Consider the following 27353-nt stretch of genomic DNA (forward strand, 5'->3'; position numbering starts at 1 on the left):
GTGAACGTTAATTCTGTTGCTGCTGATCGTTCTCTAATGCTTTTCTTGGGAAGGCTGAAATTGAAATGCTTCGGATTTAGCATTATAAAAGTTTAGTTAAAGGGCTCTGGGTGTGAAGCAGAAAAGGGGCCTGGCATTGTGAGTGAGCACAGCGTGCCAGCTGGGCAGGGAGACGGACCGGAGTGTTAACTTGGAAAGTGACAGTTCCTCTGTGTTTATTTTTATGATTATTCAGAAGCCTTTGTAATAAATCACTGACTTGCAAATTCCCTAAGCTACTTAGGTGAAGGACTTGCGTAGAAGTTTAATCCCTTCTAATTTTGGGATGCTCTTTCATCCTGGCTGCAGCAGGGGAGACACAGGCCTTAATTCCTCCTGCTGTACCAAGCAGAAAAGCGACCGTACCCCCCACACTCGTGGGTGGGGCGAGAGGTAAAGCTGGAGCAAGTCCTGGTAATTGTTACCTCCTGTCAGTTCAGAGCTGTGGCTGCTGCTGTTTTATTTGTCCAGTTGTTGCTGGGGTTTAGAAAACACCACAGGTAAAGGTCAGTAAAACCAGTGACAAGGGAGAATGACAGAATCATGTAGTACAAATGATGGTTGGTTGGTTAAGTTTTGTTTAGATTTGAGCTGTTCTGCATCTCTGTAGGTCTGGTGAGAGGTTGGATTGCGCTGAACTAAATGCAAGCTAATAGCAGTTTGCTGCAAAGAAAAATGTATTTATTTAAAGAAAACTCAGTTTTGTTTAGTTCAGAATGAATAATCGGAATCTTTTTTTTTTTTTTTTTTTTTTTAAGACTGAGAAAGGGGAGAGAACACTGACTGTGTCTTCTGCAATCAGATTTGTGTATGAAACACAGCTGTTCTGGGAGCAAGGTAGGTGAGTACTGGAAGGAAACCATTGAAATCAGAGCCTCTCCCTTGAGTGTGGCTGTCAGCTGCCCTAGTACAGGTGTGTCATGTAATGACAAACTGACGTCCCTGCCAACGCTTTGGTAAGGTGACATTTCTGAGTGTCATCTCTGCAATGCTGAGCTCTGCAGCGTGTTTCAGAAAGAGCAACACAAGTTGTCGTTATGCTAGAGCAGGCTTCAGCGGTGAGGGGTGCGGTTGGATAGGTGATCGCTGTAGGTCCCTTCCAACTGAGCTCTTCTATGCTGAGTCTTGAAAGAAAGGTTCTACCACTACTTGAGAGTTGTGGTTTGTTTTTTTTTTTAAATCATACTAGATTTATCTTTTCCCCTCCCCCCTTTGGAACAGCTCTGTTGAAGTAGCTTTTTTAGCATTTGTTTCAAAGCATAAACTACAGCTGGTAACACCTATTGTTATTTACAACTCCAGGTTACTGAATGCCTTGGTTTCAGAAAGGGATTAAAAAGAACAGAAGCTACTGCTGAAACATCATGCCCAGGCCCCTCGGTAAAAGTGGAGGGGAAAACCAGGACTTGCTGAGCTGGGAAAATAGAGCACCTGGCTGCCAGCGGCCAGAACGGGGCTTAACACCTTCATTAGGAATTCTGAGCAATGATGTCCCGGGTTAGTTCAAACACGAGCACAGGGGCTGGTCTGTACGAGAATTCTGCTGTCATTGGATTAAAATGTGCGTTCTTGCATTCAAAGCTCCTGCAAGGAAGACAGACCAGCTTGTTTTGTTCTAGGGTCCTCTTCTGCTGTGCAGCCTGGACAGCCTTCCTCCTCTCCCTCCTCCTCCTCAGCGCAGAGGAGCAGCACTAGGCGCCCGTGGCTGGGCCTGGAGAGACTCCCAGGTACCGGCAGCCCTCGGCAGCGTCCCTCGGCAGGCTGCCTTCTGCCCAGTGCTGCCAGGGCAGCGGGAGGCAACGCGTGGAGAGCAAATGCCATGCCGAAGCAGGGGCAAGAGTAAATCCCTTCTCCTTGGTGAGTGACTGCTAAGTGGGATTATTTTATTTGTTTTTAAACCATTACCAGCCAGGTGTGACTGCAGCGCTTGCGCGCAGGTCTGCGGTGTGCCCTGTGGGCCCCACCTATGTGACTGTTTTGGTATCTTCTTTTTGCACTAACTGGTCAAGTCCAGCATTGGAGAGCTACGGGCTGTTTTTAGCTTTGCACTTTGATGCTTTTTTCATACATGAACATAAAATTTTGAGTTTATAAATTCTTTATTGCAAAATACACTTGCAATGTTTTCATACGAAGTAACATAAATGGTACAGAGTAACAAGAATTGTCTGACAATCTCATAAATATTTTTACAGAAACATCTACACAACTTCTCGACTTCAGCCTTTCTGTTATGCAGGTAAGAATGAAAGATGTTTTTATTTTACTTTAATTGAATTTACAGTGGAATTAAGTCCTAAATTTTCCCATTATTCAGAGGAGCAGGAATGACTGCAAACATGGAGCTTTTAACTTTTGCTTCCTTATAAAAACTTCTTGACTTTGAGAGTGCTACATCATACAGTGCCACCACCCCTGTCCCCAGGTATGTCATCGAAAAGGAGTACATGGGTATACTGCACTGCGTGTTAGTGGGCTTAATGCTTTCCTATATGTCTGGCATTTTGCAACTATTTTAAATGAAAACAACTCCTAAGTTGATTATAAGCACCGCTTCCTTATCCTGTTAGTAGGGGAGAGATTTCTCCCAGGCAGCCTGATTTAGTCCATTAAAAAACAACAAGAACAACCCCCGCAACCCCTGTCCTTTAAAAAACAAACAAAAAAGCTAAGTATATGTCTTAAGAGATGGACACCACCGTCCTGCTGCTGAGTAAGCGAGGTGGCCACTTCCTGACTCGCAAGAAAAGCGATCTGGAGAAACATTACAAGCATATAAAATTCCTTGGAAGAAGCAACCATCCCCAGCTGCCTGCCTTCATGGACGCCCCGTTAGAATCAACTCCTAATGCCATTTGCTGAAGAGGGGAGCTAGGGGATGGCAATTTGAAAATAAATACAAAAGTCTAATTGCTTCAATACAGAAAGGCAGCTGAAGTCAGCCTTTGCAAAAAATATTCACATTTAGAAAGTGCCGTTGCAAATATACAGCAAAACTAATCTGCCTTAAAATGACGCTTCACAGCCCTATCGAAAGTGCCACCTTTTGAACGTGAGTTCACGTTAAAACATTGCACAGCTAAAACCAATGCATGAACAACATTCTCCACCTTTATACAGCAAGGTGCCCAGACATTAAAGCAAAACAACATGATGGTTTTCAGGGGCACACGAAACATCCTGGATATGGAAAGGATCCATGCAGATAGCTTCCTTCAGGGCTTAAAAAGATGATTCCCATGTTCTCTTTCCGAGCAGAACTGGACCTTGCTTGAATATTACTTTAAGCCATTATTTTTGTGGAGGTCGTTATTGTAAAAACCAAGACACCGCTGCAGATGGTTATCTTGGTGCAGTGCTCCCATCTCTGATCCGTGTATAACTGTCTAGTCCAAAGATGAAAATGGTAACGCACTGATAAAAACCAGCGTAAGTACGCGGCCTGGTTAGAGCAAACTGATTTAAATACCTGGTGCAAAGTAGAAGGCTGTGTCAGGACTCGTTCTCCCAGCAACAAGCAGCTCTTTAGCTGCTTTCTGAAGCCAAAACCTGGAGGTGGAGCGCCTGCCTTGTGATTAGCTTAATCGTGGGGTGAGGCTGGGTCACAGGGTTTGAAGTGTGTCCTGGCTGTCATGGGCGCTGGGGGACACTCTCCTCCTGCCCCTTGCTTTCTGACAGGCACAGAGGCTTGGCCCAGTCTGGCAGGAGATGGGTGACACCCAGGGCAGTGCAGTGGAAGAGGTGAGCCCGGCTGAGGACATTGGCCAAGGCTTGGTGACTCCGTGGGATGTGCTGCGCAGCCCGGCCCGGCGGAGCAGTAGAGCGGGCAGAGCTGTGCTGGAACGCCGGCCTCAGTGAGACCCTCTGTCATTTGCCACATCTTGCAGTCGTCTTAACAGAGCAGTGTGATTCTCCTGACAGACGCGCTTAGCCGGTGCTTCAGTACCGTCTTCTAGGAGAATGCCTCTCTTCTTTGTTGGAGTTTCTCCAGTTCTAACCATGCTGTTGATTTCCTTTAGCCTCTGCAGAGAGCAGGGGGGAAAAAAGTAGAATTATCTCCTGTTATTGTGACTACCAAAATATAAAGTGAACTTTCATTACTTGCATTACAATGGGATTACATATGCTTTATTTGTGGATGTCTGTACTGTACAAAGTGCTTTCTGTGACAGACAACCCTTTTTAATCTCTGCACTGCCCTTTCCATTACTGCGTGCTAGAGTCAGACTCAAGCTTGTTTCAATGCCTGTAGGGCTGCAAGGCCTTCCCCGCGTAGCTATGGCTGTTACCATACACCACAGCCACAACAATTCCTGTCTTGAATGAAGACGCTTCTCAGGGAAGATTTCTACTTCATTCTTGGTGAGCGGAGATGCCAGGACTCAGCCTATCACGCACTCACCGGTAAGTCCTTTCATGTGCAGGGCAGTTTGGGGTTTTCCCCCATGAAGTAGATAAGAGCACATGACTGTCCTTCACGTTCTGCTCTTGGAACAGTCTCCAGCCCCAGTAACCCATCTGTGACCTGATGGCAAAGGGAACCACTGCCACGCCTCCCCGGTCTGTCATATGTACCAGTACAAAGAGTAACTCTGAAAAGTACACAATTAGCTCGGACACCTGATTGCTTTACAGCTTCTTAGATATCTGGACTGACAATTTGAAGAGCGTTAGGTAAGAAAGTCCATGTTAGACAATGTAAACAGGAAGGCGTGTTGCACAGTCTTCTCTAATTTCATTACCAAAAAGAAAAGGTAGAATTAAGGATTTACAAAAGCAAACTAAACCTCTTTAGTCTCACCTTAGATGGGCTGCTGCTGAAATAATAGAATATCTTCTCTCGAGGAGAGAGAGTAGACTCGTTTTTGTGTGGTGAGATGTACACTGGGTGATTCTGGGACAGCTGGATTCTGCGCGGGGAGCCATTCCTGACAAAGGGGTAGGGCGAGAGCGGAGGAGAATCCATCTGCTCAGGAGAGAATGAAAATCGCTCAGTAGCTGGTATCGGACGTCAGGTGTTACAGCAGTAAGGCTCTTGTAAGCTGGTCATCTTAAACACAGTTTAGTTTTTCCCACTAACGCCATACTGTGCCACACATATTTAGAACAGAGGCCAGTTTTGTCGTGTTATTAGGCCAGATTAGTTGGGTTTTGTATTTACTTTTCCAACCCAGACTGCGGCTGGCAGATGACATTGCTCAGCGCTGTGTATTTCATACAGGAAGAAACACCAAATAGGCATCAAAAGCGCTTACTATTTCAGCAGCAGAGTATGGCTTTGAAGTGAAATTATTGTCATAAAAATACTGCGTTTGCTTACAGCGGGGTTAGCTAAGAGTACCTTACTGCGTGTACAGTAAAGAAAGATCTATTTAGTAATGCAAAGCAGAGAATGTAACTTACTGCGTTTGAAGTGTACTTCAGGGCAAATTCTTTAATCTGCTCGATATAGATGTTGTTATAGAACTGTATGAGGTCCCCTCGCTCTTCCTCCTCGGTGTCGCTGTTGGCACCTGTCAGGCGGGTTGGAGTGGGGGGAGCGCTGTTGGGATGGGGTACAGGCAGGGTGCTGCTGGATCGCATCACCGGGCTGGAGTCTCTGCTGGCTGCAAAGGTGAGAGCAAGCTCCGTTATTCAGCCTCCGCGGTTTAACGCGCTCCAGTCGCTTTAAACCCAGGCACTCAGCCCCATGCAACATCTGTGTTCCAGCTGTTGAAACTGCAGGGTAGTGCCCGTGACTCTGGGCTCAGTACCAGCGATGCTAAGGGTGTGCCCTCAGCATCTTTCCTTGCAGAAAAAGCAGCATGTTGTTAAAGACCAACAAACTGCTGTGTACCTGTGCAGAAACACACCTGATTTCTGACTTCTCACTGGATAAACTGCAAGTGGTGTTTCTGTGTAAGCTGGGTTTCATCACAATATAAGCAGAGCTAAAACTCCATGTTGCAGGCTTTAGTGCTACACTTCTAAAAGTAGCTCGCTCTTGTTGCCAGCTGGCACAATTTCAAGTAAGGAACAGCAGTCTTTTTTTCAGCTAGTGGTAGAAATGTTTGGCTTGGTAACACTTCCTGATGGCTTATTGTGGGAGGTTGCAAAATATATATATAATTTTTTCCTCCCCTCCCTGCCACCTCTCTGTGACAGAAAACATTAATACCTGCAGTTTATACCTTCATCTATTAAATATCTTGAAAACTGGTGGTGGGAATATACAGCATCACTTGCTTTCCTTTACAGAAGTTAATTCAAGGAAAATCTGTTAGTTCAAATATCAAGGAAAGAATCTTCAGAGATGGCAGATATGCCAAAACAGATGCTGGGGGGGCCGGTCTGTTCCTGTCTCTGAAGCCAGCCAGCTACTGCTGCTCAGCTAATGTATGAAAAGAAACTGCTGCAGCTCCATCACTGTTGTAATTAAGAGAGTAACTGTGAGCAGGGGCTAGCACCGACTTCCTTTCGTTCCCAAAGCCCTGGTCTTTGGTGTACAAACAGAACTCAAAGAGTTCAGGCCAGCCATCCTGGCAAACTCTTAAGGTAAGCGCATGTGATAGACTCCAGCCCATCACAGTGGGTGTAATGCTAGGCTGGAGTTAGAGCAACTCTTGAGTGTTATCAGTGGAGTCTTACTTGTGTCCGAGCATACCAGAGAAGGGACTGTTTGGGGTGGGGCAACACCAAATCCAACTCTATGCACACTGTTTTGGAAATGGAAGTAAAACCAAACATCTGGAATTTGGAATCACTCACTTCTTTCCTTGTTCCTCTCTTTACTCCTGTCTGTAGGCGAGTTCTGCTGGCTACTGCTGTCGCTGCTGCCAGAGCGGCCTCGGCGTCTCCTGCCTTTTATCAGGACACTCCGATACACCTGCGGTGAAAAAGAGGAGCACAACAAAGGAGGGAAGGTCAGATGTGCAGTTACACAGCCAGGAAACAACAGTCTGCATGATATAGCTGCTTTTTAGAAACTTCCTTGTGGTATCAAATTGCTTCCTACAGGGGAAAACACAGCCTCCTAAGAGGAGTATTATCCAGTAGGCACGGCCTCCTTAGGTTTTACCTAAAGATAGTTTCTATTTTAGAGACAGTTTAGGATAAAAAGCTTTCAGTAGTGCAGGATGTTGGATACGACTGCTGTCTTTTAAGGAGAATAGCTCACAGACAGGTTCATTTAATACTAAATGTTACCTTAAAAAGCGATCCATTCCTAAAGCAGAACTGAGGCATTTAGTAAACCGGGTACTGCGTTGTTTAATACTGACTGTACTTACGTGGCTCTTGGCCTGTGGTTGTGTCCGGTAGCAGCGCATGATGTTCTGAAATGATCGATCCTCCTTCGTAACCTAGGAGACAGACAGAAAAGGTTCATAGTTTTTTCCGTGTTTTGTTTGTTTGTTTGGGGTTGTTGTGTGTGTTGTTTGGTTGGGTTTGGGTTTTTTTTGAGGAATTGTCATCTTTGGAATATTAAGTCTTAAAGAAGTTTTTTGTTTGCTGTTTCTTTATTCACGCCTTACCTTAGCCATCACATAGACGGCACACATCAGCAGCTGATCCAGATGCCTATCCATCATGATTTCAGGGCAGCGCACCAAGGAGTACTCAAAACATGTCCAGATCTTTTTCCGCAGTTCATCAGATATATCGAGCTTGACGCAGAGATCTCGCAGCCGAACGCTAGCTAAATGGTACACCTGTTGAAAGGGAGACTGTGCTCAGGGCCACAGCACTACTGCTTGTCTTACCCAGCTGAAGGGAAGTTCAGACTTGTGCACCCCATAGAACTTACTCTTCTTTTGGCTTATTGTTTGCATAACTAAATTTAACTGTTTTGCTTACAAGACATAGACGTTCCCAGTGCTGGTATTGATGCTAAGAAAAGAGATGAATTCTCCTGAGCACAGGAAGGGCACTGCATAGCCTATAGAAACCACTGTACTGAATAAACCAGAATGTCTCAAAGGTGAATTTCTTTCTTTTCAAGAGCCCTAAGGAAAATGGACATCTTTAAGTACCTGCTGGCCAAGTACCTAACCTACCTTCACATCTCATGGTGGCTGTGCTGATAGTCTACTCCTTTGCTAGAGACAAGTTGTCTGCTAAGAAAACTACTCTTCAGGTATGTCCATGAATAGACAATGGGTACAGATTAACTTTGAAATTGAATATTCTTTTGTTATTACTAATAATAAGTACATATTTTAAAAATCACTGAAGACTTACCACAATACAAACTGAGCAAAGCACAAATTAGACTGAAAAGTACCTTTCTAAAAAAGAGTGAAAGCGAGCCCATCTTCCGGGGCCTGACGGACATGGCAGTGGTGAATTGCTGGGTTTGCCTCTGCTCTCCAGGCGAGATCTGCTGGACAGTTAGCTGGCCTGGTAACTGCAGGGTCGCCCCAGGCAGCTGAGTGTTCAGGGCACCAGCAAGAGCCTGGGCACTGAGAGGCTGGATGGGCCCAGAGACAGCTTGAGGCTGGGTGCCTACATTTACTTGGACTGGGAAGAAAGTTATTCCTCCATTTTCATTGGCAATACCTGTAATTTAAGAAAAAGTCTGAAACAAGAGCAAGTTGGGGGGTGGGTGTTTGTGGTGGGTTGCAGTTTTGTTGGGGGTTTTTTGTTGGTTTTTGTTTTTGTGGTTTTTTTTTAAGAATTCAGTAATTCTTTTCTTAGTTGCTTATAACTATATATTTAGTATATTATATATGAAATTGCTTCATGAAAATACTTTGAACTTTTCATCAAAGAAGACAAGAAGATAATGAAATTGAACTAAGGTTTTAATACTAATGCAACTTTCATCCTGTGCTAGTTCAGGAAGGAAAGCTTACTGAAATAGCTAAGTTTTATAAAGCAGGTTTTGGCAGTCAGAACATCCTTGTGCTGTACATGTTCTGTCTCTACATTCTGTATCCATTCATACAATTCTTCCCAATTATGAATCCTTAAACATACTTTTTCCTCCACTGGTGTACTGTTCGCCCCCCCCGCCTTCCCGTGTACTAATACCCTGATGGGAACAAGCCTGAATCATTAATTCTACAGCAGCTTTTCTCTTACCTTGTACTGGTATTGTTACAGTTTGCCCATTGTTGGCTGTTACGGTGGCAGTTGCCACTGTAACCAGTGTCTGGCCGGGCACCGGAGTTACTGACATTGCTTCAGGGTTCACGTTCTGCACAGGCACCGTATTTACCACGGGCTGTTGGGAAACCCTTACGGGAGTCCCACTGCCAGAGGTATTCTCATTATCAACAAACAGTCTTCTCCTTGTAGGATTGGCTGTAGGAGAACTGTATCTGTCGTACAGGGTAGTTGGAGAGGATGAAACGCCTGTGGATTAAAAACCCACATATATAGATAACTCTTGTTGTATAATCCCTTGTTATACAAATACATGACAGAAATGTAATGAGAACCAAAATATGTCACCCAAAGTTCTTCAGGAAACATTTAAAAAAATGCCATATGCCTCCATTGGTGGCTTACAGATTCCTTTTAGAGATGATTTAATATTAAATAATGCTGTGTTTAATAATTTTCTAAGCTAATGTATTACGTTTTATTTTCCCAGAGAAAAAGTTTAAGACTTCACATAACTAAATACATAGTGGAGCTTCTGTTCTGGTATAACAACAAAGCAAACTGTTCAAGCGCTACTATTTAGAACATAAGTAGTGTGTGTGTATAAATATTATTTAACATATGTATATGTATATATCCGTACATGTCCCTATGCATAACCTCCTGAAAACACCCCTTCAAAGCAGTATTTTGTTCACACTGAAATAATGAATGCATCAGTCTTAGACATCTGACGGAACGATGTGAGTTGCAATAGAAATACCATTACAAGGGTGTTTGCAGTTAACCGTACACTGACATTAAAGCAGCTTCCTTGCTGTACACCACTTAGAATTAACAATTAAAGCCATGGTCTAGGAAGCGTAAGTACGTTATGCTTAACAAAGTCTCACCTTTTCCTAGTCCTCCACTTTCAGCGCGAACCTCGTTTATTCGTCTCGGTGTCAACGGCGAACCTACAACACTGTTCCCAGCGGACCTCTCAAAATACTGAGGTGGCATTACCTGAAATATTTACACTTTTATTAGAGTGTCTGTATCACAGATTGTCTACATAACAAATTTTTAAAAGCTTCTGTGCTGCAAGTTTTGAACAATAAAACACAAAGAACACTGGAAAACTTACCATAAGCCTAACTAAAACTTTGTAGTGACTGTACTACTCTAGAAGATACAGCATTGTAACAGTCTTTTTGTGACTACAATTAAAAGTCTGTGCTTTTTATCACGTTTCTTCTTGTCCAGTGATCTTTTCAAGTGTAAGTGACTGGTCCAAACCTTCCCTGCTTGTCCGTTTTGTTCATTGTTCTGGCACGCTCTGCAAATACGGGGTGAGAATCACCTCAGCTGGGATGCCCATGAACAGACCAGAGCACACTGCATTTACTGTTTTCTCTGTGATGATTAGCTTGTAGGGTGAAACTGAAATTTGGACATGTAAAGCCTCTCCTTCGGGGTACAAGATCCACTCTCTGCCATCCTGTCTGGTAAGGAAAACTATGTAAAACCTATAAGGAAGTGCTCACCTCTTCACAGCTAGGAACTTTGTTTTCATTCTCTCTGATCCTGTCCCACAGTATGGATTCCTGTTTCCATGCCATACTTTCCAAGATCTGTTCTTCAATATGATTAAGGTGTTTTACTACTTCTCGACAAAGGCCATCCTCTGCTCTAATGAAAACCTCAATTACCTGTAAGGCATGTAATTATGATCAGCATAATGTACTTGTTTCAAGTATTTCTTCTCACAGAAAGATCTAATTCTAATTCCTCATTTTCAAGGAAGAAAGGACTATTAGAAGTATTAAGACTGCATTACTGTGACTCAATCATATGTTGTCTTGCAGTTTTATCAACAGACAGATACTTGTGTCTTTCTAAACAAACAAACAGAATAGCTGCACCAGTAGCTCATGATAAAATGCTAATCCATTAGCTACTATATAGATAACTTGGCCAGTGCTCCTGTGTTAAACTGCTACCAGTATTTTGATTTTTAAATGCCTAAGACACACCCCAGAATGACAGACACTTGGGTAATATTTTTTCAATACAAAGAGAGGCAAAGCTGAGAATGAAGGGTTAATGTGTAAGTTAACATCCAAGCCAAGGACATTTCTACTTGATGTAAGTCAATAGAGTACTCGTGACCTGATAAGCATTTCTAGCTATCAAACACTTTACCTTATAAAAATGATAAACTGGAATGTCAAATATTTCAGTGATGAAGGGGAAGTTTCCAGGTGGCTTATACGTAAAGGTGATGATCTCAAGGCAACACGCCAGCAGCGACCTATGAAACACATCTTGCTCCAGTATTGCCTGCAAGAGAGTTGCAAATTTTAATGCTTAATTTACAGTGTGACTATAAAACAGTAAAATGCTTCCTATTCTGCCTCAACAGCAAGATTATCAAGCTTATAAGAAGAGATCCTATTTATAAGAGACAGAACAGAATCCAAAATGTGACATCTTTACTTATTAAAAGTTTCATTATGTGTTTGTGTTTGCAAACACAAATGGTTTCTTGTACACTTTTTCTTCCATTCAGGTGTACTTACAGGCTGCTCTTCAGAGATTTACCCTCATTTTAAAGAGCTGTCTATTCTGCTCTGCAACTGCTTTCTTTTTTAGATCCAACTTTAAAAATGAGGTAAAATTAGATGAGTTTTCCTTACGGATAAGTCAGTGTCTCCCAGTCTCCTCCTCTCTTGCTCAATGACTGACTCCAAGACCTTGTAGTATAGCACCTCAGCACGACGAAAATGCTTACTTGCAACATCTGCAGGAATTTTAAATAGAAACAATATTGTGAAATGCAATAAAATAATTAGATTCTATATCTTACGCTATAGAGGTTCAGCAATTTAGTAGCTCGTGTGGATTTTTGTGCTGCTGCGGCTACAATCCTTTCAGGACTAAATCAAGTAATTTACTTAGGAATCCCTCTCCTATGCTGTGCTAACTTCTGATTGTGGAGCAGAATAACTTACTACTGAACCCAGATTTTGTTGGAAACACCATATATAAGAACAAACTTTAAATTGCTGTAATAATATAATATAATACACATATTTCAAGTTCAGAAAAATACATTGTTTGAAAAGTATACCTATATGGATCCAACTTGCACTGTGCAACAGAAAACACTGAAGCAATGATGGTGACAAGAACAAACACAAAGTAAGGCCCTATTAAGACACAAGAAGGTCAGGAGCATCTTCCTAGTTTCTAATGTGCCTTCATGCACTTCACAAATCTTGACAACTTTGCAAATAATACTTTGTGTTTATACTGGCAGGATTTTAATATCTGTACTAAACCAGCCTAGTATGTAAGCCAAAATTGCTGCAGGACTTTCAAAGGCTATAGTGCAGCAGATTTTTCATTACTGTCACAGAAATCCCTGACATCACTAGTCTTGTAATTGAGAGAAAAGTGGTGCCCTAAGAGCGCTTTTCGTTTCACTTCTGCAGAACCCAAAGTATCATCAAATTCCCATGACTTAAGCTAAGGCTGATTATAAAATTGTATGCAGGGCTCAAATTTGCCATGCCTTAAGAATACCAGGAATAGACAAAAGTAATCGAAAATACTTTTGTGCTTAAGTAAAACTGTAAGTTACTTACAAGACATAAACGTGTTTACAGGCATTTTAATTCTTATCCGTATAAGTAAAATGTTTCCTACCTTTGGAAAAATTGCTGAATTCTCCTTCAGCCTGCATGCTCTGGCAGTATATGTCATACATTTCTTTTACTCTGTTTGCAATAGATTGAGAAGGATCTCTGGAACACGCCCTGAAAATAAAAACTGAACATTTTCAACATACTATTCCTACTAAGACAAAAAATAAAAATTAAAAAAAACACGTCTACAACTATTTTTATCATATGATTAAAGCATGAAACTGTAAATGTCTTGGATAGCAATACAAACACACCCCTATGTGCCTAACTGTATATGTACTGTAAAGTGTCCACAGCGTATTGTATATATTGTAGTAAATATGCACATCTTTCATGATCAGGCATAATCAGCATTTTCCACATGATATAAAAATTATTTTTAAAATATATTGTACCTGAGGTAACAGTTTATCTACACGGAGAATAAATGTTATTTTGTCTCTCCTGCAGTACGGAGTGATTTGCTAGGTAGGGAGATTTGCTAAGCAGGAGGATGAAAAGTCTTGAAAATTTTGTATTAGCAGTTTGCTGTTAGAGAAGCTCGGAACTGTTGGGTTTGAAATGTTGTATATTCTTACAGCCATCACTCTCTTAAGGACAAATGTGTCTAAATAAAGAGAACAAAGTCTTTTGAAATTTAAATGTCTCTCTGCATCCTATTTTACTCCAGAACCTTTCAAGACAGACTCACATTTTAAATTACCCTGTTTAGCATTAACATTTGTTATTAAAACTATTTTAAAAATAGAATCATTTGGTTAGCTAAACATCAAACTTACCTGAGTATTTGCTCCAGATTTTCACTGGGGGCATTTTTCAGTCCTGCCAGCATTGTATGAAGGCGGCTCAGACTGTATGTTGCTATGGAAACAGGTGTCACATATGGGTTGCTCTCCTTAATATACTTGCGGCCAGTAAGTGGGGTTGTAATCCTAAGTGATTTGGACTAAAAAGACAAAAGATAAGCATATAACTGTACTTTATTATAACACTTAGAGATCATAACCTCGAAGCGTCAATCTGTAGAATTCTTACCCTGTGTTACGATATATGTCTGGAAAAAAGGGCTAGGAATCAAACCACCCAAACTAGTTCATGTCTTGGGTAATAGCCACCAACGACAGACTGATCTGTGCCACTTGGATGTTTGTATCAAGCAGTGCTGTACGAACGATCAACAGCGAGGACATGACCTCACAGGGAAATGCAGATACTGGGAGCGAAGTGTGAAACAACTAGGCCAGTCTAAAAAAAACCCAGCAGTCCCCTCCTGTCCCTTGAACACTTACAGGTTCATTACTGCAGGTACCTACAAGAGTTACACACCCAGGCCTATGCCAGCAAAACTTAGCAGTTGATTATTTCTTTAAATAGACCAGAAGTGAAGAACTAGCTACTTGCACTGATTTTGCAGATAAGGTTATTTTGATCTTTTCTCTCAAGAATTCTGAAAGCCATTAACCCACTCTCACTCTGGAAAAAGATGACCTAACTATTTCAGTGACATAGACTGTTTTACCCTTTTGCTCTCGTGATGTAATTGTGCTAACACAGCTTATATCCTTCTTTATTTGCCTGTCTTGTGTCCTTCCTCCTTTCAGATATCTTTTCCACCTTCAGGAACATTTTGATATTCTGTAATCACAGGTATACAGGTCTGCATTCAAAGCCAGTGCCTGTTTTTCAAAAGCTGCTCTAGTAACATGAAGGCCCTGATAATTGTATAGGCCTTCACTTTATTGTTCTGAAACATGTCGCATTCTTTATCCTCTCAAAGACCATATTCTATGCTATTTTACTCGTCATATATGAAGACAGATCTATGTATCATGCTTTTAGGCAAGCAAGGTGAAAATCATTCCCTAGTGATTTAACTAAAACTGTAAACAGATGTAATATTAACACCTGAAGCATACCTGTTAAAAGGAAACAAAAAAAATGCATAGAGCAAAGCGCTGAGCAGCTTTCTAGATGTTAAACAAAAAAACTCTGCATATGGGACAGAGACGTGAGGGAACGGGAAGCTGGACAGACAGGTCCAGAGGGCCCCAACAGTTGCAGGACAATTCAGCACCTGCCAAACACTGTTGTGCTTGAAAATCTTCACCTAAAGATTTACCTAAAGATATCTATCTCTTTAGGTAATTACCGAAATATTCTCTATGCTGTATTTAATCAAATAAAACCCAAATGTATGGAGAAATTCTGTCCAAAAGCCCCAAGGGTAAACAATATATCTAATCAATTACAAAATGTAACTCACTCCCAGATCACCCTAAATTATAAAGATGGTAATTTTTAGTAGTTGCTCCTCTTTATCAGACAGAGACTAACTCAACTCATTTGCCCTATAAAAACAGCAACACAGAGCATGTCACTCACCCTGTCAAAGTGTTGCTGCAAATTATGCTTCACTTGCACTCTTTCAGCTGTTTCCATTCCTGAAGTTGTATTTAAGCACCTTGTGAGAGTTCCAATTTCTTCATCTGCATCCTCCCCAAGAAATATTCGCTCATCGAGATTTCCTACTGACAACACGTACTCCTCGTAGGCCTTGTTGATGGCTTTCCTACAGCAGAAAGGAAAAGACAGATAAAAAACTCCCTTTATTTAGACAGTGCTTTGTTCACCTGCTTACTGAATGAACACAGTTCTGTCCTGTTGGAAGTCGACTTCAGAACTTCTTTTAACCCTGACTTAAGCATTGGAGCTCCTTTAAAATCTACAATATCTTAAACATGACAGTGCCAAGGACACTATTTTTCCATTGTATCTGACAGCCATTTAGTAGAGCTGCAGGAGGAACATAAAATACTGAGAACTCATATTTGGCTGGAAACTCCTGAAAACTTACACAGCATCACATCATAAACTACGCTTACAATTTGCATACCATTTAAAAGAAAATCAGTCCTACTCATAAGCATCTCTAGGTTTATAAAGAAAACAATGCCACCAAACCCAGTTTTCCCCTCCCACTTCCTGCTCATTCAATGTATTGCCACATCTTTTTCATACTAACACTTTATACAAAAAAATCAAGGAAACACAGAAACGTAAGAATAGAAGTAACCCCATCCTGCAGAATCATTCCTCTCTCAAATACGCCTCAGGCCATACCACCTCAAAGAAAAGGAACTGAAATGCCGTGTAATGGATAAACATTAATAAATACCCAAGTCAACTAGCTAGTATTACTGTTAAGATACAGATAATAATGCAAGTGCAATCATACTACAATTCAGAGGGAAACTAATGCAAACCAAATCACGAATACTCACAAGCTATCTCCAAAGTTCCCAGGGTCTAGAAATCCAGTCAGATTTTCATCTTTTCCTTTTAAAAGCTGTAAAACAGTTAAGAACAAAGGATGGACATTTCAATTCTTAAAAAAGGTTTTGAAAATAATGAGTAAGAAGAAATTTTTTTACATTGCAAATTCATTGCCCAACCTTTTTGTCAAAAAGTTTCCGAATATATGGCTTCCAAAAATGTTCCTTTATGCCTTTTGCTTCTAAAACTAATCCATAATGTAATGAACACAGTTTTTCAATGATGCAGGGAGGATCAGATGACACTTTATAATCCTTACAATGAAAGTCTTCAGGTAGACCTACAATTAAGAAAACTATATTTTTTAATTTTGCAAATTCATATCCTGTCTTCTTATTAAACTTAAATTCTACACTGTGTAGTCTAGGTAGTGTGAAATTAAAATGGTAAACTGATTAGTTCTCTTGAAAGAATTATAAATTATACAATGCCCACTCAATTTGGTAATGTTATCAAAACTCAATTTTGAGTCAGAGATTTAAAAAAATTATACATTTAGTGATAAAAATTAAAAACATCAGTTCTAAGAGAAAGCAAATCAAACACTTGTGAACTATAACATTTATTCAAATCAATTTGAGTTAGTTGTCCCAGTTCACTTCTGAACCACTACAAAGTAAATGCGAATACTGTACAGGACTGAAAAAGAATAAGAAGTATGGAAAGAATTACACCAGAAACTCAGTGGAAACTTCTCACTATTCATTTGCTTTTGTGGTTATCAAGTCAACTTACATTTCCATTCTCTTCAGAAAGAGAACAGCAACAATCCAGAAATGAGAGAGAAACAATCAAGTTGCCACTCATATTTGAGCACTGGATCTTTCCAAGCTGTTGCCTCACAGGAACTCTCCAGTCTGACTATGTCCAATGACCACATCATTATGCACTGTTTGACTGACATTAAAATGTCATTAACTGAAATTTTTACTTCGGAACTTCCTTCAATGGTATTTCCATCATAAATTAAATTCATGACTTACTATATTATTGACAAAATTCAGTAGTTTGTTATTACAGACTACAATAATAGAAATCTGTGTAGCCAGACATAGAAAATATTAATTCCCACATATTTCAAATAAATATTATTCAATTTATTCTCTGACACATAGATTCATACTAATTTCCGCAGTCTTAGAAGTTCTTGCAGGCTTTTGATAAAGATAGATGGTTTTTTTCAACTTACCTTTAAAATCAGGATTCAGAAGTTCTTTACGGTTAGGACACTGGAGAGCATTTCCATACACTAGATCCAAAGCACATAACAAGAGATGGTAGGAATTGACCAAGTCATCACTGATCATAGGAAAATTACCTGCAATATTAGACAGACATAAGAGATTAATTAAAATTAGTATAAGTTTTAAATTATTTTAACCAAAAGATTGTTGAGATTTGTATTACAATCAATAATGGGGTCTTGGAACAGACTTTGGTGACTATAAATATCTGGATAGAAACACAGGCAGTAAAACAGACACACACTTAATGAAATACAGCAAATATAATAGTAAAATACATTTTCAGGAACAGCAGCAATTGTGTAGGAACTCCAATATATTGTGCTGTTTTGAAAACAAACCTTACCAAAATGTTGGTAAACACGATATTGCAGACACCCTCATTCACAGCAATCGGATTAATCAGTGCATAAGCAGCGTGAAGCAGCCTGAACTGTATAATACAAACTGCCTCAAGGAAGAAAAATTTGGTACCGTAACTCTGGCAACACGAGCCCCACTGTCTGGCAGCGTTACATCCGTCAGCGGATTCTTACTCCATCTGCCTGAAGCAGAATCTGGTTCTAAAGGCGTGTAAAGGGGAAGGACGGGTTCTGACGGAGACTTTCCTGTTCCTCAATTTTGCATTGCTGTGAAGTGTTGCAAAGAACTTCGACTTTTGCTAGGACAGAGCCAAGTGTTCAAAAGTCCTAGAAAAAGCAAGCGTCCCCATTCCCCACCTCCCCCCCCATTCTCCACACTGAATCTATGTGCAATTCAAAGTCTGGAGATTATTTTTCTTTACCAATCTGTTTTCTTTACAAAAATTCTGTTGGGGGCATGCTCATTACAAACACTAATAAATTTAACTTTATTTCTCTTGTGCTTTACCAAAGAGTTAAAATGTGTATCTCTGATCTAGTTTACAATGTAGCTTTATTTCATATACTTCTAAAGCGTTTTTTATTTATCACCTTGCTGTACAAAAGAATCCTTGCAACCTCTTCACTCTTACCACCTTTCACAAAGATTATATTCAGATTCATTACTCTTTATTGAACTCATTTATGATATTCCTTTATAGGAACAGCAAGAGCTAAAAACAGTCTTGTAATACAAACTAGACCATTAATTAATACCATAAATCACAATTCCATGAATTTATATGCACAGCATGATTTTCTATCACTCTTTCAATACTAATAACTCTTCTATTTTTTTTTTTTTTTTCAGGTAAGCTCCAAACCACTTAAGCTGAGCTCACTATAAAGAACAGGTTTAACACCTTGAAGAAATCTATCATATAGTAATAAACTCACTTAGAACACATCAAAATGTATGGATGATTAAAGAATTTTTCTAAATTATGCTGTTACTTTTCTACCAGTAATGTACCATTTGTTCAAATTTATATTCAATTTTCTGATTCCATGTTTATTAAAAGAAAAATAATTTCAATGTAGATAATGCAAACTATTTAAAGTAATGAAGCCTACATGAAATTTGTATTAACTGTACACATTTATCAGTTATTTCCAAATCATTAAAGGTTCACAGCAAAGCAATAGAAGTCCTAAATACAACAGCAAAATGTTAATCAATAAAAATCTTAAAGAAGTAACTCTGGTAGCATAGGTTCACTTTCATAACCATGAAGTCTAGCATGGCAATCGTTACTGTCAGCACAGTCAAAAATAAATCTGATTCTACAGTACCAGTAGTTTCATACACGACTTGTCAATGACATTTCAAACAATAGCTTACTACTCCTTTTCACAACCTAGTACCAAATAATAAAAAAGTTATCTCAGTGCAGCAGAGAAATATTTTTTCCATTTCCATTTTAAAGAAAGAAAAAAAGTCAAGATAGAGAGTTTAAAGATAAATTCTTACAAAGAGTATGCAAGAACTGCGGTATCGCTGCCCAAAGTCGCTGTCTTTCTTTGCAGCGTATACCAGAGGCATGACCAGGATCTGTACTTTCTGCATTTGTGAAACTGAACGCAATGATCTTCAGGCTTGCAGAAACATCACAGAGACAAGCCTGAACTTGCCACTGATGTGCGGTTGCCACGATGAGGATTACTGCAAACGCTCAAAACACACTGAACAAAACTTAACGTGAATATTTAAGGCCTTAAATGGTCGACATTTAGTTTACATTTTTATGGTGCCACACTTTAATAAATGTACCACTAGTCACTTACTAATTTTACAGTTTATAATTACTGTGAATTTTCCTTTTGCTTGTAAAACTGAATGGGCTATGTTATCAGCATGGTATTCTCTACAAAGTTAATTTGTATGTCTGAAACTGCTCGCCAATTAACATGTAGTTAGTCAAATGTATTAACCAATAATTTGGCAATAGGAAGACTCATAAAGGCCCTTTGCACCTCGTCTACTGTCCAATCTACCCGTAGAAGTGGGGATTTTATAGAAGGGAAAAGAAAAATCTGTGATTTTTCAAACTGACCTACTTACTCTCCCAGCTTCTAACTGTGCTGAAGAAGTAAAGTCTGGAAATACAGTACAGACTGACTGGAAATACAGTACAGTACTAACTCTCCTCTGCACTCAGTGGAATATGAATAAATATTCTGTACTATTTGAGAGGGCTATTCTGGACTGAAAAAAAAAGATTAAAATCATACTGTGTTTCAGGGTTGCAAGCAACATACTTGTTGAGGAAAGATTTCTCCCTCCACTAAAAAGTGGAATTTGCAGCCTATTGGAAAAAGGCAACTTCTACGTAAGATACAGTGTTCAGTACAGCACCCATGCAATACCACAGCCTTCTTGATCTTTGTACAAAGATGTGATGGTGAGGGTCCACTAATATTGCCAGTGACTTTTCCGAAAGGGAGCTGCTGGCAACCCTCTGCGATGTGGCACAGTGTAGAAAGAAAGGCTAATGTGTATTGAACAAAATTAGTGCCAGATAATTCAATATTGTGACAGCCTACTCTGTCCTATCCTCAAAAGCAGCCAATTAAGGAAATCACAGCACACTGCAGGAATCTTAACATCGATTTACTTTTTATAAATTCCTTTTATCCCTTTCCTTGTAGAAATTAAACTATTAGTTTTCTTCTACTAGAAGATAGCTTATGAAAAAATATAAAAAGTCTCTGGAAATTATCAGTGGACCTGGATTTACAAAGTTGTTCTTTCAGTGAGGAATATAAATCTTGTCTTTATTTTCCTCAAAACACTATCTTACTTATACAGAATTCCCACTGAACTCTTATCCAAGCAGTACCTAAATAAAGCCCTAGGTATGCAGAAACTCTAGCACCCAGGTTTGATGAAGAAAGACTTTAGGCTATATGTGATATGACAGAACAACTTCAGTCTAAAATAAGGATTTAATCCTGTTCCTTCCTGTGGTTTTTTCTCCCATCAGTTGGGAGAAATCCTCTCCTATTCTTACTAGCTTTAAGGCTCCTCTTACAATAAACGTTACATTTACATTGCAATATATTGTCTGTTCATGGCATTATTTCTACAGAAGCATATGAACAGAGGATCCCCTTCCGTGTTCCAAAGGAATGTGAGTCTCCAAGACAGTCAGCCATTTATATATATACTGCTATGGCCAAAACGCAAGAGAAAATCACCCTTGCAAGACAGGCACATGCAGAGCTATTGAGTAACGCATATCATTATTTGATACAGTTGCTGTGTGCTCATTTTTTAAAAAGGTAGGGGGCAAAAAGACTATCAAAAGAATGAGAATGCTATCTGTGATACTAGTGTGAAAGTATTCACACCTAGAGTTTTATGATAAATTTTTACTAAGTTATAGGAAAAAAATTATTAAATATTTTTCATGTTGCTGGAAACTTTGGACGAATATAAATATTATTTGTTCCTAGTAGACATACATATACACCTTATGTTAATTACAACAACATCCAAATATGAATTCACTAAAATTCTAAGCTACTTTTTCCCTTAGAATTACAGCATAAATCTCCACAATATTGGAAACTTTGTAAAAATACTCCACATAAAAACTACCAAACTATTTGGACATATAGCTTACCTTAGAAGTATGGTAAAACATACAGCTGGGGGAATTAAGACAGAATACATTCCTTCAGGCTGTTCTGAGAAGGCCCTTTCCCCAAAGGCATTTCTGGTTTCAGAAATGCCCGCACCTATTCAGTGTTTAAGGATTGATATAACAACTAATAAAACCAGGTTTGCAGTATTTAATCTCTTTCAAATCTCTTACCTTTTGCATGAACAAACAGCACCCAACAAAACTGGAAAACTTCAGCCACAGTACATGGTTGTCGTCTTTTGGGGAAAAACACAGCAAGAAGACACCCAATAAGCTCAATGAATTAAAACTGATTAATAGAACATCAGACAACAGTCAATCATTCTAAAAGAAAACTAAGCTTTACTATAGCATGGCCAAACTCTTAAACCCTTCCCACAAAAACCTGACTAAAGGTAATAAAGCAATCCACACAGTGGTTTAGTGCAGACACAAGTGGAACCCCAGTCTCAGTCTCCATGTAACGATTCCAATGTCACTACGGCAGTCCAACACAGCAGATGCCGTTAGAAACACGCCAGGACTTGAGCAGAAAATTACGGTAGATTTAATGTTAAACATGGCTGGCCTACATGTTTTCTTCTAAGGCAAAACTGTGAACTTGGTTCCAAAGAACAGGTAAATAACTGAATTTAAAATCTACAGAGAATGTTACTTCTGCTTCTTCATACAACAAATGGTACATACCGTCAATCAAAATAATTTGAGAGCCAGAGCTGAAATTCCTTCTTAATAAGCATTCTGAGTAATATAACCATGTATACATGTTCTTGGAAGAACACATTACACAGTGTATTGATATTAATATACTCACTACAGGCAATAGTTTCAGAACTGTGTGTTCACATGAATGTCATCTATGTACTAATGCAAAGCATTTTGTATAGGATTTTACGTAGTATACAGAATTTTGAAACACATTAAATGTTTATTAGAACGAAGTTCCTCTGCTGGTCTTTGTTTAAAATGTTTTCAAATAAAATATAACTCATTCATGAGGCCCCTTTTTAAAATCAAAATTTTGCAGCTATAAAGGATTTGTTATTTCTTAATACTGCCACATACACCATACAGGACAGTTTTCCTAAATGTCCTTCCTACTTTCACGTTTCTGGCTAGTAAGTTTGCTTTGTGTTCTTAGTAGGATAAAAGTCTTGACAGAGTAATCAAGTCATCCAAATTTAAAAAAACAAAAAAAGCACCAAAACCAGAAATGATGCTCAAGTATTTACTGCGTGTATTTAAAAAAAATCAAATCAAACCAACCTCCTCTAGCACCAATTTTTATAACTCCACAGTGCCATTCCTTGTTTCCATACGACATATCGTTGGAAGTGCTATTTCATGTATTACAAAATTACTTCACACCTTACTATCCAAGCTAAACAACTAGCAGGGTTTACTCTTCTAATCACAGTATGATATATGCAGTATATTTTAATGTCAACATTATATGCAAATACTACTCTCAATACATAATTCTATTCCATCAATAGTCCAATTCCAATTTACTCACCTTTTGCATACTCCAACAAAATCATTTAGGCACAATCCTGTCTTTTATTATAGATTCAAATACATTTGGTTACAAACGTCACTAAGTTATGGTCACAAGGACATCAAAGGGAAAAAAAAAAAAAAAAGCCCGAAAACTAAGAAACAGCCTGCAAATATTAGAAAAAGTAAAATAAAATAATTTAAAAAACCCACAAACAAACCACAAAGGCAACCAAACAATGGCACTTCACAGTAGTGAAGATGAAAGAAATAATGAATGGGAATAAATCAATCTCTACTAACTACCACGAGAAATCACAAGCCATATTAAGTTCTGGCACAAACAGAGAAAATCTTGTTGAATCCAGAATAACCAGAAAAGAAGGCTGGCACATAATTTTCACCGCACTCCCAATACGAACAGTGACAAAGAAACAAAGCTTCTACTATAAAGTAAAATATCCAGAAGATCTGTGTCTAGGAGGAAAATGATGGGAATTACTAGGCAGTGAAACAGGCTGACTCGTTCTACGAGCTATCGAGGCTGTGCTGATCGTACAGTGATCCCATCTTCCAGCCTTTCCCATCTTCGAAATACTAACAGCTCTCCTGTCTACAGGCTGATTTTAATCTCTCCCCTTCCCCCTGCCCCCACAATCACAGAAACTTAATGGCTTTGGGATTTCCTGCACCCTGTCAGATCTGACAAACTGAAAAAAAAGATTCAAAAATCACTGTAAGCAAAGACAGACAGACCAACTCCGACATTATAAAGAACTACTATGAAAACACAGTCAAATATACAACTAAAACAACTGAGCAACTTCGTTATAGTTTTGTAACAGTAACACTCCAAAATCTGTCTGGAAATAACAAAAACATACCTCTGTTTTCTTCCTCTCTGTTGACGAGGTTGATCTTCTTGAGGATATTTGAAAACGTCCTTAAAAATGGGCTCATACTTCTTAAAAATTACTGCAGAAACTGTAAAGTTTCTCTCTAATCTCTCAGTTCGTTCTCTGAATTGGGAGGGTAGATTTGCCATGTCTTCCCACTTTTTCATCTTGTTAAAAAACTCGATCAAGCTGAAAATACCAAATAGGTTAGATCTGAAAGGTTTGGTTTTTTTTTTCAGAAATATACTGCACATTTTCTTTATTTACAACAAAAGTGCAATTTCTACTTCCCAAACTACTGATAAAATGGCAGTATTGCAAACATGACAATGTACTCTGAGCCAGTGCTTCACCCATAAACAAGGATGAGCTCAGACAGCTCACAAAATATTTTTATATCCTTGGTTGATGACCATGTTAACTATACATTCACAGTTCTTGGCTTTTCCTTACAAAGACACAATTAGCTCCAACAGTGGATTACTCTAAAATCAGATTTCCCTCATTTTTCTGAATAACTTATTAACTTAAATAAAACAAACTCTGAGTTCTATAATGCTAAGAAGATTCTACAAAGTATGAATCCCCCCCTACGTTTCAGTAAATTTCACTTCATAAATTTGGCTTTCATTTGTTTTTCACTCATTTATCTATACCTATGTTTTCAGTGTTATTAGTCTTTGATAGCCCAGATCACAGAAACTATTTATCCGCATTCAATTCCCTGAGTTTCTGATCTGGAAAAAAAAAGTTTTTAAAAGAACATGTTTATACTGTTTAAACCAATAGTAATGCTCCAACAGTAAAGGAGAGGGGGTGAAAAAATGCCCAAGAACATTCTTTTTTTGTTTTGCTAATCTATTAAATTGTTACAAAACAATCAGATTGCTAACAAATAAAGCCAATTCTATCAGAAAGTTTTCTTCATTGCTTTATGGACATAAAGATTTGACACAAATTTGTTTATCAGATTCTGACACCACTTTAGCTTCATAAAGCAAGAATATGTGAAAAGTGAAGTCTTACAAAAAAAAAAAAGAAGATAAATTGTGTGAATACTTTCACAGCCAACTAAAAATGGTTTCTCATGTGAGAAGTTCCCACTTTGCACACTCTTCAAAACCAGACTATTCTTCAGGGACTGGTTTCTTTCTCCTTTGAGAGAAGGAAGGCAATCTCTGATTTTGAAAACCAGTGTTTTTACAACATAGTAAATACCAAATGGAACTGCCCAACTTCTGTGGCAATGAGCTATAACACAAAGATTCCAGTGACATAAATCCTATCTCTAAAAGCAGGAAACAAGAAAGATGTTTAGCCTCTGTTCTCAGTTTCTAAATTTCACAAGATAATAAGCAGTTTTTGAGATTTTGTAAGTGTTTAAAAATGAGCAAAGTTACCTTTGTTCTGCACAGCGCAAAATTCTGGTTAAAGATACATAATTTCCCTCAGCTGTCCCTCTGCTCACAGTTGGAATTGCTTTTCTGCAAGCCACATACAAGGCACACGCTAGCCAATGCAGATCGTTTCCCTGTGAATTAAAACATCAGGCATCTAGAAGACTTCACGGAAAAGAAAAATACTTTTCAGCTATGCACCCAACATCAGGCAAACAGACAGAATGGTGTCAACCAATGAAGTTCAGCCAGTGACAAAGTCGATTCGTTGTTTCGAAGTTCTGTTGAGCTACTTTGTGTTTTTAACCACAAGAAAAACAGGTGCTAAAGGACACAGAACATTGAACTGCGTCAAAACTAAAATTACATAGTTACTAGTCACCTTGCTAAATTTCACTTGACCCGAAGTTTAACATGTATTTTTAGTGTTGCTCTTCTCCTGTAACATCTTGTACTGCCTTGGTGTCACGCACAAAAAAAACCCCATAAAAACTAGAGTTCCTTCCCAAAAGAACATTCTTCTGCCCTGAACAGACAGCGGGAACAGAAAAACAGTTTCCCTTTTTCTCTGTATTACACAACAGAACAATTACTCTATTTGGTACCTAAAGACAGAAATTCCAACAAAAACCTTTCAAATCTTATTCTCCCTCTTCGATTAAAAAATAACGTTTTAATGGGAAAAGGACAGTAAAAAAAGGAGCACAGAACACTGAATGCGATGCTGTGGGTTTCTTGGGCTACGTGGTACCGCAGTGCCAGCTGAGCACACACCTTCGGGGAAAACACAAGTTTTCTGTCTGAGCTTCAGGGCCCGTTTCGGACGGTTCCGGCAGCGTGTGTGGCAGAGGCGCTCTCGGGCAGCCCCCTCCCTCCCCGGCAGGCGCACACCGCCCCGGGCGCCGCAGGGCTGACCGCCTTCAGCTCCGCGCCGAGAGCTGCTGCTCAGGGACAGGGAAGCCCTGAAGGACTCGAGTAACTCTAGACGGACACGCTTGTACCATAACGGCCACCTTTATTCGTAAAAATCCACCCGTCAAAAGGCATCTTCCAAACAACACGGGTGCGTCACTTCACGTTACCGTTTTAAAGAATGATGTTACAAAACCCGCACGCCTTTAACCACCCACAAAGTGTTGTGCCACGTTCGCGCAAAACCCGATTTCCGATAATCGCGCTGAAAGCATCTACATGGGCAACGGAACAGCTACCGACAGCCGCGCACCGAGGGACCTGCGTGACGCGTGTCAGTCAGGCAGCTCAAAGCAGAAACACTACTGCGAGACCATCGCTTTTATTTTCAACACCTTTTCACCGCAGCGCCCCGGGATCGTGAGCACCGGCTCCAGCCCCGTCAGAGCCGGAGGCACCGCTGCGCGGCCGCCGGCCTGCGCACCGCGGCAGCGGGCACCCTCTGCGCGCCCGGGCGGGCCGGGCCGGCGGCAGCGCGGCGCCCCCGGGGAGCCCCGCTCGCTCCCCCCGCAGCGCGAGGGCCGAGGCCGCGATCACGGCGCGGGGTGGGGGGGAATGTCCCTCAGCGGCGCTTCCCGCGGCTGAGGCGCGACCCCGGGCGGGTCGAGGGCTGACGGGCCGGGACGTGCCGCGCTGCGTGAGCGGAGCGGGGCGGAATGTGCCGCCGCTCGGCTGCGGGCTAACGCCCGGGCGGCGCCTCAGCGCCGGGCGGTGTGAGGGAGAGGCCGTCGCGCCTCAAGGGCCGTCCCCGTCCCTCCCCTCACTTAACCCTCTCCCTCCCGCCGGGCTGGCCGCCCAGAGCCGGTCGCCTCAGCGCGGCCGCTCCCCGCCACCCGCCGCCTCAGCGCGGCCCCCCCAGCCCCGCCGCCCCTCACCTCCAGGGTGTAGTTGCGCTTCATGCTCTGGTAGCTGAGCCAGGCCTCAGAGCGGGCGCGCTCGTCCATGTTGAGGCTGCTGCACAGCTCCTCGTAGCGCTGCCAGGTGTCCCCCTCCTCGGCCGGCGGGGAGGGGGCGGCGGCGGCGGCCCCCCCGGCCCCCGACTCGGCGTCGTCCTCCTCCTCGCCCGGCATGCCGCACCCCGACGCTAGGGGGCAGCGCCGCCCCGCCGCACACTGCGCTTGCGCCGCCGCCCCTCAGGGCCGCGACGCGCATTC

The 27353-nt window shown here is 40.6% G+C and overlaps 1 protein-coding gene and 1 long non-coding RNA gene across 4 annotated transcripts; one reads left to right on the plus strand and one right to left on the minus strand.

Moving 5' to 3' along the window:
- The first annotated feature begins 1682 nt into the window (after positions 1-1682).
- LOC137669125 (uncharacterized) lies at positions 1683-2662 on the plus strand. The gene is made up of 2 exons (XR_011049053.1): positions 1683-1896; positions 2235-2662. It is a non-coding gene; the product is annotated as an uncharacterized lncRNA (long non-coding RNA).
- On the minus strand, positions 2120-27353 carry RBL2 (RB transcriptional corepressor like 2). Of its 3 annotated transcripts, none has more exons than XM_068411020.1 (22): positions 27075-27353; positions 25231-25361; positions 23819-24019; positions 21609-21673; positions 17335-17463; positions 16265-16425; positions 16094-16158; positions 15195-15381; positions 13592-13758; positions 12814-12923; positions 11802-11905; positions 11308-11445; positions 10650-10814; positions 10017-10128; positions 9100-9372; positions 8300-8574; positions 7551-7727; positions 7308-7379; positions 6787-6904; positions 5443-5645; positions 4841-5005; positions 2120-4061 (listed from the first exon to the last, which is right to left on the minus strand). In XM_068411020.1, the coding sequence occupies exons 1-22, from the start codon at positions 27267-27269 to the stop codon at positions 3891-3893; spliced, it is 3384 nt and encodes a 1127-aa protein (XP_068267121.1). In that variant the 5' UTR covers positions 27270-27353; the 3' UTR covers positions 2120-3890. The 3 variants fall into 3 exon arrangements, with proteins under 3 accessions (XP_068267121.1, XP_068267120.1, XP_068267122.1); XM_068411019.1 differs by having other exon boundaries at positions 4841-5008; XM_068411021.1 differs by lacking the exon at positions 25231-25361 and having other exon boundaries at positions 4841-5008; positions 27075-27163.

Source organism: Nyctibius grandis, chromosome 12 (assembly GCF_013368605.1).
Source record: "Nyctibius grandis isolate bNycGra1 chromosome 12, bNycGra1.pri, whole genome shotgun sequence".
NCBI classification, from domain to species: domain Eukaryota; kingdom Metazoa; phylum Chordata; class Aves; order Nyctibiiformes; family Nyctibiidae; genus Nyctibius; species Nyctibius grandis.

What these genes read in the sequence shown, in the direction of transcription:
- RBL2 (XM_068411019.1), bottom strand. Translation starts at nt 27,269, where the DNA reads ATGCCGGGCGAGGAGGAGGACGACGCCGAGTCGGGGGCCGGGGGGGCC. An exon ending in TTGCGCTGTGCAGAACAAAG is followed by an intron (nt 24,020 to 25,230) that starts GTAACTTTGCTC and finishes TGGTATTTTCAG; the next exon opens with CTTGATCGAGTTTTTTAACA. An exon ending in TGTAACAATACCAGTACAAG is followed by an intron (nt 8,575 to 9,099) that starts GTAAGAGAAAAG and finishes CTTAAATTACAG; the next exon opens with GTATTGCCAATGAAAATGGA.